General features: G+C 47.2%; 1 protein-coding gene across 5 annotated transcripts in view; it reads left to right on the top strand.

The window, feature by feature from the left end:
- The window catches only part of RASAL2 (RAS protein activator like 2), a 229,188-nt gene that overhangs the window by 200,280 nt on the left and 15,126 nt on the right, over positions 1 to 13,782 (top strand). For 4 of the 5 annotated variants that reach the window (XM_032804785.2, XM_075067913.1, XM_075067912.1 and 1 more), the window contains 3 exons: positions 88 to 289; positions 3,132 to 3,331; positions 4,385 to 5,246. In XM_032804785.2, coding sequence (XP_032660676.1) covers positions 88 to 289; positions 3,132 to 3,331; positions 4,385 to 5,246 — 1,264 coding nt within the window. The remainder of the gene's footprint in view (positions 1 to 87; positions 290 to 3,131; positions 3,332 to 4,384; positions 5,247 to 13,782) is intronic. The other variant, XM_032804786.2, reaches the window with a different exon arrangement.

Raw genomic sequence — 13,782 nt, 5'->3', positions numbered from 1 at the left:
CATTAGAATAATTATCTGAACATCCATCTGTTGTATTCTGTGTGGAGGTCATTCTCTCTCTCTCTCTCTCTCTCTCTCTCTCTCTAGGTTTGGTAATAAAGAGGAGTACATGGCCTTCATGAATGATTTCCTGGAACATGAATGGGGGGGAATGAAGCGCTTTCTCCTGGAGATCTCTAACCCGGACACCATATCAAACACCCCTGGGTTTGAAGGCTACATTGACCTGGGCAGGGAGCTCTCAGTTTTGCACTCCCTATTATGGGAGGTTGTGTCCCAGCTTGATAAGGTAAAGCAGGCCCAAGGGCTAGGAGGGTGGATTCTGCAATGGTACCATAGCAACTGTCAACACCAGGAAATACCCAAGAAGCAGCCAAGTCCTATTTTAGGGGGAAACTTTCTGAAGTTCAGTAACTCTTTAGAAAAGTATGTGACTGTGGCGTTTATCCTTTCAGTGATTCCAGATCAAGGCCTAGCTCCTGCAAGACCTGTGAGGCCTTGCACAGGATGTGCAAGGGAGTTGTGCTCCAGCACAAGTGTAAATGCTTTGCAGAGGCTGGGTGTTCAGTGTTGTCCCCTGCACAGTGATATGAAGCCTCCCTGAACACCCACTCCCTTACTCACATCTGTGCAGGGTAAAAAGGGCACGGCATGGATGGAGAATGGGAATATCAGTGGAGACAACTCATTGCTGCACATTCCCTTCTTAGGCTTTCCTCCTCCTCCCAGATTGGAGTAGTTTAACAGCAGTGTTTTTATTAAGGGCCTGAGCCAAAGTCCACTGCAGTCTCTGGGAATCTTCCTGCTGATTTCAACAGGCTTTGGATCAGATTTAGCATTAGGTCAGGTTCCCCACGTATGCCCTGTCCCATTCGTATTTTTACATGCCCCACATTGTGCATGGTGAAGCTGATTCTCTAAGAGCCAACACTGCAAGCTCCTGAGATCTGAAAACCAGGCTGTGTCTATTCTGCTACCTACATCATCACGGGTAATGGACATTCTGTCGTCAGCCTTTAGCTGGCAAATTGGCTGATGCATGAGACAGATTCCGGCTTGCTTTTCCCTAGCCATGTGGGCTCTTCAGAGCTAATAGAATTAAAAACTGGTAAGCAGGGAGAGGACTCGGACGCAAGGAACATAGTTCATGAATAAGATTTTGCCATTTTTACATGTTTACAAGCATTTGGCTATTCTCATCACACTGCAGAGTTTCAAATCCACATTATGCTGTCTGCAGTCCCAGATTCCGTTTACACGGTACCTGTCAGGTCTTTTCTTTTCAAATTGGAGATGAGTTGTCTGCAGAGAGCTACTAATAATATTTTGTTACTAGCAAGTTTTGGAGAAATAATGATTTATTCAAATATTTATTTCCTACTGGTACAGTATAAAATTATTTGTGTTGGTGTGGTAGAGTAAATCTAAATGCCCTTGATGCATGAAGATAAAAACACACATTTTAGTTTGATAAGAATTTTTGAATTTGTCAGTTTCCCATCTACACTCGTACATTTTTCCACTTTAAATGTCATATGCAGTAAAATCTCTCCTACAAAGATTGCTTTCCTGAGGCCACTGGAATGACTACCTGAACATACATGGGCAGATCCTGAGTTCATGTATATCGGGCCATTGCCACTTTACCTCAGCTGAAGATCTGGCCCAAAGACTGAAAGTTTCTGGCACTGTCAGAAGGAAAAAGAAGGGAAAAGCCCTCCTTAGAACTGGACTTATGAATTTGGCAGTATCAGATCTTATCTCATAGTTACTGGGGGCCGTGGAACTGCTCTCAAAATGCAGATAAGTGGTATATGACTTGGGAGTGGAGGCAGGAAGCGGATACAGTATTAAGCTAGCGTATACAGTGCACTTTTCCCAGTGCAGATGTATCAGTATATCCTAACAGGTTTGGGGAAAGGGGTTTTGTTTGTGCTAAAATGGGAATTAAGGGTTAATGTTACACTGCCATATTGCTTCACTGTGGGCAATGATTACAGGGACTAGGAAAGGGAATAAATTAAGTGACCAGGAAAAGCTGGAGGTTTTAATAAAGGAGAAATAATTGGGAGAAACAAGCGAGTGTAAAGTAACTTTCCACTGTAGACAACTGATTGGATGCCTGTTTCTGGGGGGGGTGGAACCTGTCTTTCACAGGAAAGTAGTCTTTGTAATGAGCTTTACTGTGTGATAATACCTCCCTTACCCTCTACCCGCACTCCGACCAGTGGCAGTGTGTAGATGCCAAAGTCACCTTATAAACTCAGGGCAGATTTCCAGAGAAGAACAGAAAATCTGAACAGCAGCCTCCACTACAAGGATATAGTGTTGGTAGAACTCTGCTTTATGGTCAGTTGCTGTTATGTGAGGCCTTGCCAGACTTAAGTGTAATGATGCAAGGTGGTAACTAAGCGCTAGTCACTGATTGAAAAGAAAATATTGGGTTGGATGTTACTGGAGTTTCCATGCACTGAAGTGAATGTTACTGGAGTTTTCATGCCATTAATTTTAATTTCATTTGAAGTGGTGAAAGCCATGTTAGCTCCCAGCTTTTGAAAGCACCTTGGTACAAAAGATGGCATCAGTGTAGAAAGCCAAAAGGAGAAGGCTGATGAAATGGAAACCTCCCTCCCCCAAACCCTTGCAATTCTCTCCTGGATCTCCTGAATGCAGCCCAGCTCCCCCGCCCCCCGTTCTGTTGGCATGCATTTCTTTTACCACATGACCCCTTTTGCCTGGAAAGTTCCCTCCCATTAGCTGATTCTGTAGTCTCTGAATTCCCATTAATTAGTAGTTACTTTAGTTTTTAACTTGACTCTACCCTGGATTTAGTTTGCTTTGCATGACAGTTTTGTGTTGGAATGGCAATAGTTTGGTTTTATTGAGCATGAATTTTATTTTTGGGGGTCAATCCTAATTTCTTTTCTATTTCCTTTTCTTTCCTCAATGTCTGCTGCACCCTGTTTCGTCTCCTTCATTCATCTCGTCGCCGTGGTTACGCTGCTCCGTAACAATGCATTATGGTCCTGCCACACCCACACACAAACACCCACCCTCCTTCCTTCCAACCTCCACCCCTCTGCATCGTTATCAAAAAATGGCGGATGTCGCGGTGCTTATTGTCCAATCAGGGTGAAAATTCCTTCCTACAGGCGACCGTGGCAAAACTTGGACCCCTCCCTCGCATTCTTGCTGATATCACCAAGTCAATGACCAATCCTACGCCAATACAGCAGCAGCTGCGGCGTTTCACCGAGCACAGCTCTAGTCCAAATGTCAGTGGCAGTCTCTCCTCAGGGCTTCAGAAGATATTCGAGGACCCCACTGACGGGTATGTAACAGCCAGCGTTCAAGAGCAGATATGAAGCAGCAGGGATGTAGGATCGGCCAGGTTGTAAGACTGTGTTAAGAGAACCCCTGTCCAAGCATAGTCACTCCAAATTTATAACTAGGACGTTCTAGAATTGCTGTCTGTAGTAGGGAGGACAGGATCCCACTGAGATATGCGAGGACTAGTGCTAAGACATGTAAGCTTTGCACTTAGCCAGGATGCTGGGGTTTGCCTAAAGTCAATGACTTAGGATATTGAAAACCAAACCTTATACCACTGGCCAACCTGGGTGAAGTGCAATGAGATGGAAAGATACAAACAAAACGTGTAGCTCAATATAAATCCTGTAAAGCCGACTGAAATATCTCACTCTAGAGATTAGATTACCTTTCCAATAGCACTGAGAAATCATGTTATAGTTAAGCTGAGGGAGAATGAAAATATTAGAATAGCAAAAATAATCTGTTCTGTATTTAGTGTTACATTTCTCACCTTGTAATTCTTACAATTCTGGAGAGCTCCAGCAAAAAGCCTGGTGATGGCTGAAATGCATGAGAACTTGCAACCTAGTGGTTTATATGTCCATGCTTTGTGCTGCCAAGTGTAAGGCTTTGTTTTGTGTCTCAGATGTGTCTACTTTCTGAGCCTTCAGCAACTCCTACAATTACTTGTTCAGACAGATTGAACAGGTATAGCCTAAAGTTCTGGGAGGCTGAGGAAGAGTGAAATGAAGTCTAGACTGGTTTGGAATCTAACTGGAAAACAGCAATGTCCAAGGGGGCAGAAATCAGTGGGAATGGTTTGAGTTTTACTTGTGAGAAGACAGTCAGGCAGTTCTTAAGTAAGGCTTTATTCTTCAAGCTAAACTAATTGGAAACGTGTGTACTGTGACTTAAGAAAAGTGAAAATCTTCACAGAAGGAAATAATCTAGTTCCCTGAGGCTTTTTTAGAGAGAGGGAAGGGGTTTAATTGAGGAAGAAGGGCATTTTTGTGACAGATTGACTGGGGTTGTGGCTGGTTAAAAATTAACCAGATGCCTATCTGCTCCACAGTGACTCACATAAACTGAATTCTCCAACCCAGGAAAATATAGATGGGTATTTTCGAGGGAAAACCTTACTGTTGGTTCAGCAGGCATCCACCCAGAGCATGACTTACTCAGACAAGGACGAGAGGGAGAGCATATTGCCCAATGGACGTAGCGTCTCCCTCATGGACCTGCAGGATCCCCATGCAACTCACAGTGATCACGCATCCATCCTGCACGATGTGCCTTTGCGTCTGGCAGGCAGCCAGCTCTCTATAACACAGGTGGCCAACATCAAACAGCTCCGGGAGACTCAGAGCACACCACAGAGCGCTCCCCAAGTAAGGAGACCGCTGCACCCAGCCTTGAATCAGCAGGGCAGCCTCCAGCCCCTCTCCTTCCAGAATCCGGTTTACCAGCTCAACAACCCTCCTCCACCAATGCCAAAGGCCTCTGTGGACTCCAGCTTGGAGAACTTAAGCACTGCCAGCTCCCGAAGCCAAAGTAACAGTGAAGACTTCAAACTCAGTGGACCCAGCAACAGCAGCATGGAGGACTTCACCAAACGCAGCACACAGAGTGAGGACTTTACCAGACGGCACACTGTGCCAGACAAGCATGCACCTATGGCTCTGCCCCGCCAGAACAGCACTGGGCAGGCACAGATCCGTAAAATGGACCAGGTTGGGTTGGGCGCCAGGGCCAAAGCACCACAGTCCCTGCCACATAGCGCTTCCTTGCGGAGCACAGGGAGCCTGTCAGCAGCTTCAGGTGCAATGGTGACAGAGCCAGTTCAGAATGGGAGCCGGTCGCGGCAGCAGTCCTCGTCCTCCAGAGAAAGCCCTGTCCCCAAAGTGAGGGCAATTCAGCGGCAGCAGACGCAGCAGGTAGGAACAAAGTCCTTCTCCCACATTTTGTCCATTCTCTGTATTTGTAGCCCTCAAAGGTAAACTGCCCACTTCAACATTTTCCACTTACTTTATTTAAATGTGAAACAAGAAATGTGAACTGATTCTAGTATTATGGGAGGAGAGGCTGGAATGGGTAGGAGCAGCAGGCACAGGTTGTGGTTTGCCTTGCTACCATTATTACCTTGGCCAGCAACTCTCACTTGTTAAATAAAATGAGCACAAGATAATCAAATTAAGATTTAAAAAAGCTGTGTTTTCAGTTTACCTTCACAATAGGAGAAGTGACAAATTTGTTCAAAGAAGCAAAAACTGAAGAATTCCAAGAACAAAAAGCTTTGTTTCAAAAGCCAGTTGAGATGGCTGAGTTACAGTATATTTGCCTACTGAAGAGGAGGGAAATGAATCGATAAGAATAGCATAGAATCCATGTCGCCCAACTGCTAAGCAAATGCAATATTCTCATCAAGTATAAAGAAATGTATATTTCGTCACAACCCAACAACCTTAGCTCCAACCTCCACTACTCTGTCATCAGTAATATCAGAATATGAATAAAATGGAATATATATTTACTTATGTCTAATGCATGTTGATTGGCCTCATATGCAAATCCACATACTTAATTTTACCAGAAGTCAATAACATTATGCATGTTCCATCTTATACAATTTTGTTCTTAACAAATAGCAATTATATAGTATTGAACAAAAAAGTGTCTAATAAATATTTTAACTGATGTGTACAATGTAATGGTATCCCATAAAATGAAATACTTAAATACTGAAATTGAGATAGATAGTCCATACAAATGCCCAACAGTCCATAGCACAACCACCTTAACTCTGATTTATGAAGATTTCCTGTATTCATTTCTCTGCTCTAGGTTAGAACAGCGCATTTCTAGGCAGTTTAAGGTTTATGATGTCCTAACTGTTAATATCCTTGCTTTTCAGTACTTGAGTTTTGTAGTTTACGTGAAAGCTAAGTATATTGTTGTCATTCAGTGACCTTATCTGGCTTTGAAATGAGGCTCTGGAATATATTAAAACCAGCAGCTTAAATTGCACAGGGAAGCAGAAAGGAAGCCACTGCAGTTCTCTGACAACAGCAGTTATGTGCTCATGCTGACACAATACGCGAGCCAGGTGGCTGCATTCTGCACTAGCTGAATCTTCCAGGTGGTCTTTGCAGATAGGTCCAAGTAAAGGGCACTGCAGTGTCCGATCCTGGAAGTCACAAAGGTGTGAGTGAGGACTTGTGGCAAGGGAGAGCTACAACTGCTTAGGCTTGGTTTACACTTAGAAATGTTGTCAGCAAATTCAGAGTGTGAAAAAAAAGTGCACCCCTAACTGACAGCTATGGTAGCTGGTAATGCAGACTCCACTTATACCAGCACAGCAAAAGGTCCTTTTGCTGGTAGAGCTATACTGGCTTGCTGGTATTAGCTGCATCTCCACCAGGAGAGCCTGTTGGTATCGCTCTAGCAGTAAGTATCTACACCAACAAACCCTTTTAAATGTAGACGAGGCCTTTAGCAATGTATGGGAGAAAAAGTAGGACAACTCATACCTGGTATCTGGGAACCTGAGAAGAATCAGTGCTTGAAAACTACCATATGGTGTCTGGCTTTCACTACTGTAACTGAAATCGGAAATATTGAATCACAAAGCCAAGCTTATTAGGCAATGATATTGATACCAAAGAAATTAATCCCATAATGTTTAAGGTTTTTTATGTCGTTTGTGTGCATATCCCTCATTTTGGGTGCTTGTCTTGTAAGTGGGTATAGGTGGGTTGATAGATACAGTATGTTGGATGGTACCATATATTAGATGTTTAAACCACTGCTGGGGTGGGGGGAATCTTCAGCCCAGTATAATAGGAGCTGTACTTGGAAATCCACTAACTGCTTTTCTAATGCTTCAGCTGCCAGGTGAAACTGTGTGTTTTCTTCTGGTAGCTTCATTCTGTACTGCACTGCCTTATAGGAATTCCCTTTGGAAATAGTTAGTTTCCTTGAGGCCTTTTACTGGAAATGGCTAGAAAAATAAACACACTTGCTTGAAGGCAGTGTTGCGGGGAACCATATAGGCTGTTTTTAAAGCAGCCTTTTAAAAAATATTACTGACCCTTTTCTCCAGCACATACACATGCATATGGCCGTGCATGGGAAAACCTATAGCCACTGCCTTTTGCATGTTTGAGAAATCCCCAGTTGGCTGTTTACAACTCCTTGGATAATCTTTCGAATCTGTGTCATCTTGAGGTACTGATCGCCATATTCCTATGAAGTAAAGCAGTTTCCTCCACTTGCTTAGAAATAACAGAGCCAAAGTGATGTCGCAAACTTTCCTCCTCTCTTTACCATCTCCTTTTATCCTTCAGTCATGTTGATGCCACTGGCCCTGTAGATTATAAAAGTTGAGTTATATGTGTCTGCCCAGATTTCCATCCTTCCTTTTCTACACTGACTGTTTTCACCAGCAGTTAGTTTCCTTGCTCCCAGTTCAGTCACAGATATCAATCTGGTTTGTTGTTTGGTATTCCAGACAACTGAGAAGCTTCTTGAACTATTCTGACTTAAGTGGCCAGCCTGTTCTTGAAGCAAATTCCACCACATATTTTTAATTGCAAATATCACTGTGGAATTCTTTTTCTGGCTTAAAAAAAAGTTGGATGAGTTCTCTCTGAGTGATATTTGTAATTATCAACCTCTTTGCAAGTTTCATATGTTTTTGAGCACAGAGCAGGGCTGTTTGCTTGTCTGGGAGGTGTTAGCTTCTGTCTTTCATTTCTGTTTAGTGAGGAGGTGGGGGATAGAATTTTCAGAGATACTTTGGTATTGAATAAATTTCCATCTCTGGGAATACTGCCTCTTGGGACTCGTGTTAGTGTTTTCAAATTGCATCTTACCCTTTCCCGCCTGCTTCTTTGTGGGTGTCCTAACTGTTCATGCTTTTGAATTTGATTTCTGAAAATATTCCATTCTTCAATTTAAAGGTTAACTGAAAGGATATGCTGGTGAGCCAGAGGTCTAGAAGGAGGTTGTTAATGCAGTTTGTCCTGACCCTTGTGCGATCTTATCTCTCCAGAACCAAAATAAAAAGCAATTTTGTTTTTAAGGATCAAAGTCCTTCAAGCCTTCTAGCAGTTCCCAGTGGCTACAACAGTATTTACTCCTAAGAGATGCTGATTGGTGGCAGAGCTGCCCGTGGTCTATGTTCTCTCTGCTGTCTCTGTCTCACAGCAAATACTGTGAAGAGAAGAGTCTAACTGCAGGAGCATATGTATAAAGTAAGGTCACTGCTAATAGCAATATCAGTCATGCTGCCACCGAGGGTTATTAACCTTTCCACCACAAATTTCTCTCTTTCCGGGCAGAGGGCCTCCATCTCTGTCAAAGGCCTGAAATTCTCTCCGACCCATCTCTACACCCATCACTGCCAGGGCTCCATGTTGCTAGAATCAGGATATCATTGTTGGCAGAGCTAAGGCATCCCTTAGACCAATGGCTGAGTCACTGTTTCGGCAGCACTCTCAGCTCCTGAGCATGTGACTAAGGACTAGTCTACACTGGCAACTCTGAAGCACTGCTGCTGCAGTGCTTTAATGTGGCTTGTGTGGTCACGGCACTCTTAGCACTCTTTTAAAAACACTTCCATGAGGGGTGTAGCTCCCAGTGCTGGCACACTGTCTACGCTGGAGCTTTACGGCGCTGAAACTTGCTGTGCTCAGGAGGGTGTTTTTTCACACCCCTGAGCGAGAAAGTTGCAGTGCTGTAAACTGCCAGTGTAGACAAGACCTAAAAGACTGGAACTGGAAATCATACCTGGATGTCTGACCTGATATGAGGCTGAGCAAGCTCTTATTGTAAAATATTATAACTTCCCTATAAAATATGCTTCCCTGAAACCCAGCAAGCAAGATCTCACCCCAGCAGCTCACTCACTTTTTAAAATACTAAATGAGGCAACAATCTGAAATTCTACGGACCATTACTTAGTATGTGAAGCTAGTTAAGTGCCTTTATGCATTTGAGAAAGAGGGGTAAAAATGAAAAGGAGGACACTGACCCATTTGGACTCATAATTTAGCTGATTTTAAATGGTTATAATGTGTTGGGGAATGTCCCCTGCTCCTCAGATACCCATATTTTTAGTTTACCACTACTCCACTAAGAAATTAAAACACAAAAACCCTACACTCCTCCAGCAAAGCCACTGGCCATCGCTCATGTCAGACCTGGATAACTACATCACTCAGTGCTCTGTTGCCATCCAGGCAAGGTGACTAATAAACACTGTGTCCATTGTCCATCTGTGTAGTCGGACACCCCCTTTTGCATTCGTGGAGAGATTTTGGCATCCAGAGCCGTCCACATAAAGGTCCCAGAGCTTCATTCTAAATCCCCATGTTCTGCCCCTGTTGCACAGCTGCAGCTTGCTGAGTACCCTCAGCCTTTACAAGGCATAGTCTTCTGGGGCCTCACTACATCATGCCCCCTTTTGTCTTCTCTTCCCTGTGGCAGGCTTGTGGACTTTGGCTGGGAACCTTGATAGAGACTGGTCAGAGCAGCTGGGCCCTAACAGTTGCTCACTCTGCCTCAGTAGCAGCACCACCTCTCAGCGCATAGCTGGCCCTAGTGGGAAAGTACGCTCAGCTGCTCGAAAGGGATCACACGTAGCTGCTGATCTGGAGAGTGGTGGGAGTGGTTTCCAGGGGTTCTACTATATCAGCAACAGCTCCAGTGTGGAAGAGACTACAGTAGCCTCCACTCCCCCACACACACACCTCAAAGCGCCCAGCCCAGCCCGCAATGGTCCTCTTTTCTTGTCTGTCTAAAGCAGTAACATAGGAGGTGTAGGTCATGTGGTTGGTCAGACTTTGACTCAGGACTGCCTCCTCCCTAGAGTAAGCCGCTCCGCATTAACAAAAGACGGTTACTCACCTTTGTAACTGTTGTTCTTCGAGATGTGTTGCTCATATCCATTCCAAGTAGGTGTGCACGCGCTGCGTGCACGTTCGTCGGAAGAATTTTCCCCTAGCAACACCCGGCAGGTCAGCAGGCGCCCCCCTGGCGTGGCGCCTTTGCGGCACCGCATATATACCCCTGCCAACCCGGCCGCTCCTCAGTTCTTTCTTGCCGGCTACTCCGACAGTGGGGAAGGAGGGCGGGTGTGGAATGGATATGAGCAACACATCCTCGTAACAAGAAACAGTCAATGGGTTGAAGTAAGTAACCAGTCTTTTCATTCTTCGTAGTGTTTGTGCTCATATCATTCCGAAGGCAGCGTGAATCCAAAGCTACCAGGCCGGTCTGGCGGTCGGGTGGATTAGCTGAAGGGCAAAAACAGGCCAAACCAGAGTTCAGATGTCCGCTTATGTGGACTGTTTGCACCCAAGGGTAATGGCCAGTGAGGTGTGCACGGACCACGTAGCTGCACGGCATATTCGTGTATTACACGAATAGAAAGGCATCGAGGAGGCCCTGAGCTCTGGTGGAATGGCAGCACTTGGCCTGTGAAGAGGCGTGAGCTAAAATCATGCACGGGTTGTCCGAGCCACGCGGGTAACCAGGATGAAAAAATATTGTTTTGTTTGAGCACGGTCACAGGTGAACCTTTTCATCCTCCCTGGTCTGCCACGTCAAAAAAAGTGGGTCCTGTCTTACGAAGGGTCGGATTCGGTCGATTGTCCTTTGTGCGTATAGGCAACTCACCGTGCTTATCACAACATCAGTGAGTGTTAGGTGCTGCTCTACGAGCGTGAGTTTAAGGGAAAGGACCGGCGGAAGTGAGGATGTCTTGTGTGAAAAAACGCACGCGGGTGTGTTGGAAGAAGGGCCCGGGCCGGATGCGGGTTGCAGTTGCACTGTGAGTCCTTGTGGAATATCGTCGTTAAGGTGGGGGGGTCCACACATAAAGAGGCTGGCAAGCTCCGGGAAATCTCCTGGCGATGTAATGCCACAAGGAACGCCACCTTCCCGGATATGATACAGGAAGAATAGGTTGCCAAGCGTATCGAAAGGAGGTGGCCATAGGCGTGTGAGAGAACCAGATTGATCCCAGGAGGGGCCCGGGGGCGATCTGGGGAACAGCGCGCGCTCCAGGCCCTTGTTATTGAGAACCTTCGAACCATCGGGTGAGAGAAGAATGGAGAGTAAGCTCTTCTCCTGGATGAACTGTCGATATGGGCAGCCGGTGCACGCGCAGGAGCATGGGAGAGCGAGAGGCCTCGCTGTTGAGGTCGCCATAGTTATTCAAAATTAATGGATGGGAGCGCTGGGTAAGGTGTTACGTGGTTGTTGTCTGACACCAGCAGGAGAACCCTTCCCCGCCTGGGTAGCTCTGGGTTGCAGGCTTCGTGCTACCCAGTGAGAACTTGCTTGCACCGGCTAGTAGAGCAGTGCATGCTCCAAGCGGCTTCAAACCCGCCAGGAACCACGCCGTCGAGGTGGGGGATTGGTGAGGTTGGCGGAGTGAAGAAAGCCCGGCCGTGGTCCTGGATATCAGGGTCCCTGATGGGAGCGCTCCAGCGGAGAATGGGGGAGGCTGGCTACTGATAGGTCCAGCGTAACGTGGATTTGGTACCAGTGCTGGCGAAAGGCGCGCTGGGCGATCAATGTACTCGAGCCCGTTCCCCTGCGCAGCTTCACCAGGGGACTTTGAGCACCAGCGGAAAAGGTGGGGGAAAAGGGCATATAGAAAGTGCGTCGACCAGGACATGAGGAAGGCGTCCAGATCGACCCGGCATGAGCGGACCTGGCCCCGGACAAAGAGCAGAACCTGGGGCAACTACGGTTGCTTGTGTGGATGGCGCAAGGTTCGATTTGGGGAAAGCCCCACCTTCTGGAAGAGAGAATTGAGCTATGTCGTGTCGATGGACCACTCGGGGCTAGAAAAAAGACCTGCTGAGGTGGTCTACTACGAGTTGGACTTGGGAGGCAAGGAGGCCACCAGTCCAATGGACGTGGGCTATACAAGCTCCCATAGCCTGATGCCTTTGACAAGAGGGAAGACGGCCGTTCCCTCCTGCTTGTTTTTTATAGATGCATCCGCGTGGTGTTGTCAATCGTGGCACTAAGACACAGCGGCCTCGTAAGTGATGAGAAGCCTACAAGGTGAGCGCGACCGCCCGCAGCTCTGGATTTTATATTGCGATCGACAGCTCGTCTGAGCGGACCAGAGGGCTGTGTCCGACGAGACCCATTGCGCCCCCCAGAGGGTATGCGTTCCGTTGTCACCGATATGGACGGTTGCCGGGTGGAACGGCATGCCCAACAACGACCAGGGAGGGTCTTTGCCACCAGCGGAGGAGTGCAAAACGCTTTTTTGAGGGAGTGTGACGACAACGTCATGCTGTCCCTTGCATGGGCGGTAACGGAGGCTAACCAGATTTGCAGGGGGGAGGCGAGCTTGGCGTTTGCTTCGGTGACAAAAGGTGCAGCGCCATTGTGACCGAGGAGGCTGAGACCAGACCCGGGCAGGTCGTGGGAGGCAGTAGGTCTCTATGGGAGACTATTGCTGGAACCGGACTGAGCGGAAGCGCAGCTGTTAGCGAGCGTGCTGGAGTCCAAGGACAGCCCCATGAATTCTATCCTCTGAGTTTGCGTACGAGTGGACTTGTCAAATTGTCAGGGCCAAAGTCTCGAACAGTTCCCTCGATGCGGCTATCTTTGCGCGGCGACCTGTGCCCGGAAGACCGGCGACAAGCCAGTCGTCACGGAAGGGAAGACATATGCGTTGCCGACGAGGAAGCGGCCCACATGCCATAATTTGTGAAAACAGTGGGGCGAGAGAAAGGCGAAGGGAGACGGAAATTGGAGTGACGGTCTGCACACAACCGCAGATAGCGGTCTGGTGGGGGTAATGGGTACATTGGAAAGTAGCGGTCCTTCATATGCGAGAGCAGCGAACGTCCCCCGAATCCAGGACGGGAGATAATAGACCCCAAGGACACCATGCGGAACTTCAACTTCTTTAGAAGGCGTTGAGCGGAGGTCTAGGATGGGTCGAAGACCTCCTTTCGACTTGGGGATTAAAAAATAGCGGGAGTAAAACCCTCTGCCCCTGAGATCTTGAGGTACCTCCTCTATGGCTCCGATTTCGAGAAGCGTGTGGATCTCCTGGCAGAGGAGATGCTCGTGAGAGGGGTCCCTGAAGAGGGACAGGGAGGGTGGGTGGGAGAGAGGAGGCGAAATAAACTGGAGATGGTAACCAAATCCACCATGCGCAAAACCCAACGATCCGAAGTTAGTCGGGTCCACGCTGGGAGGAAGGAAGAAAGGCGGTTGGAAAACAGGAAAGGAGTCCGGGGAAGGACTGGTGCTCTGCTCTCGATCGCACCTTCAGAAGATTTGCTTTGGTCCCGGCGGTGGTTTGGCGGAACCATTATTTTGTCCCCCTTGGGAACCAGACTGACGTCTCCGGTTTACATGGCCCCGTCTTCTATTAAAGTCCTGACGTGGGTGTGGTGGGGGGTAGGGGCGCTGAGGTTGTGCCCAGAAGGACCT

Source organism: Chelonoidis abingdonii, chromosome 7 (assembly GCF_003597395.2).
Source record: "Chelonoidis abingdonii isolate Lonesome George chromosome 7, CheloAbing_2.0, whole genome shotgun sequence".
Lineage (NCBI taxonomy): Eukaryota > Metazoa > Chordata > Testudines > Testudinidae > Chelonoidis > Chelonoidis abingdonii.
The sequence above is the reverse complement of the archived record's forward strand: the minus strand, read 5'-3'. Positions and strand labels throughout refer to the sequence as shown.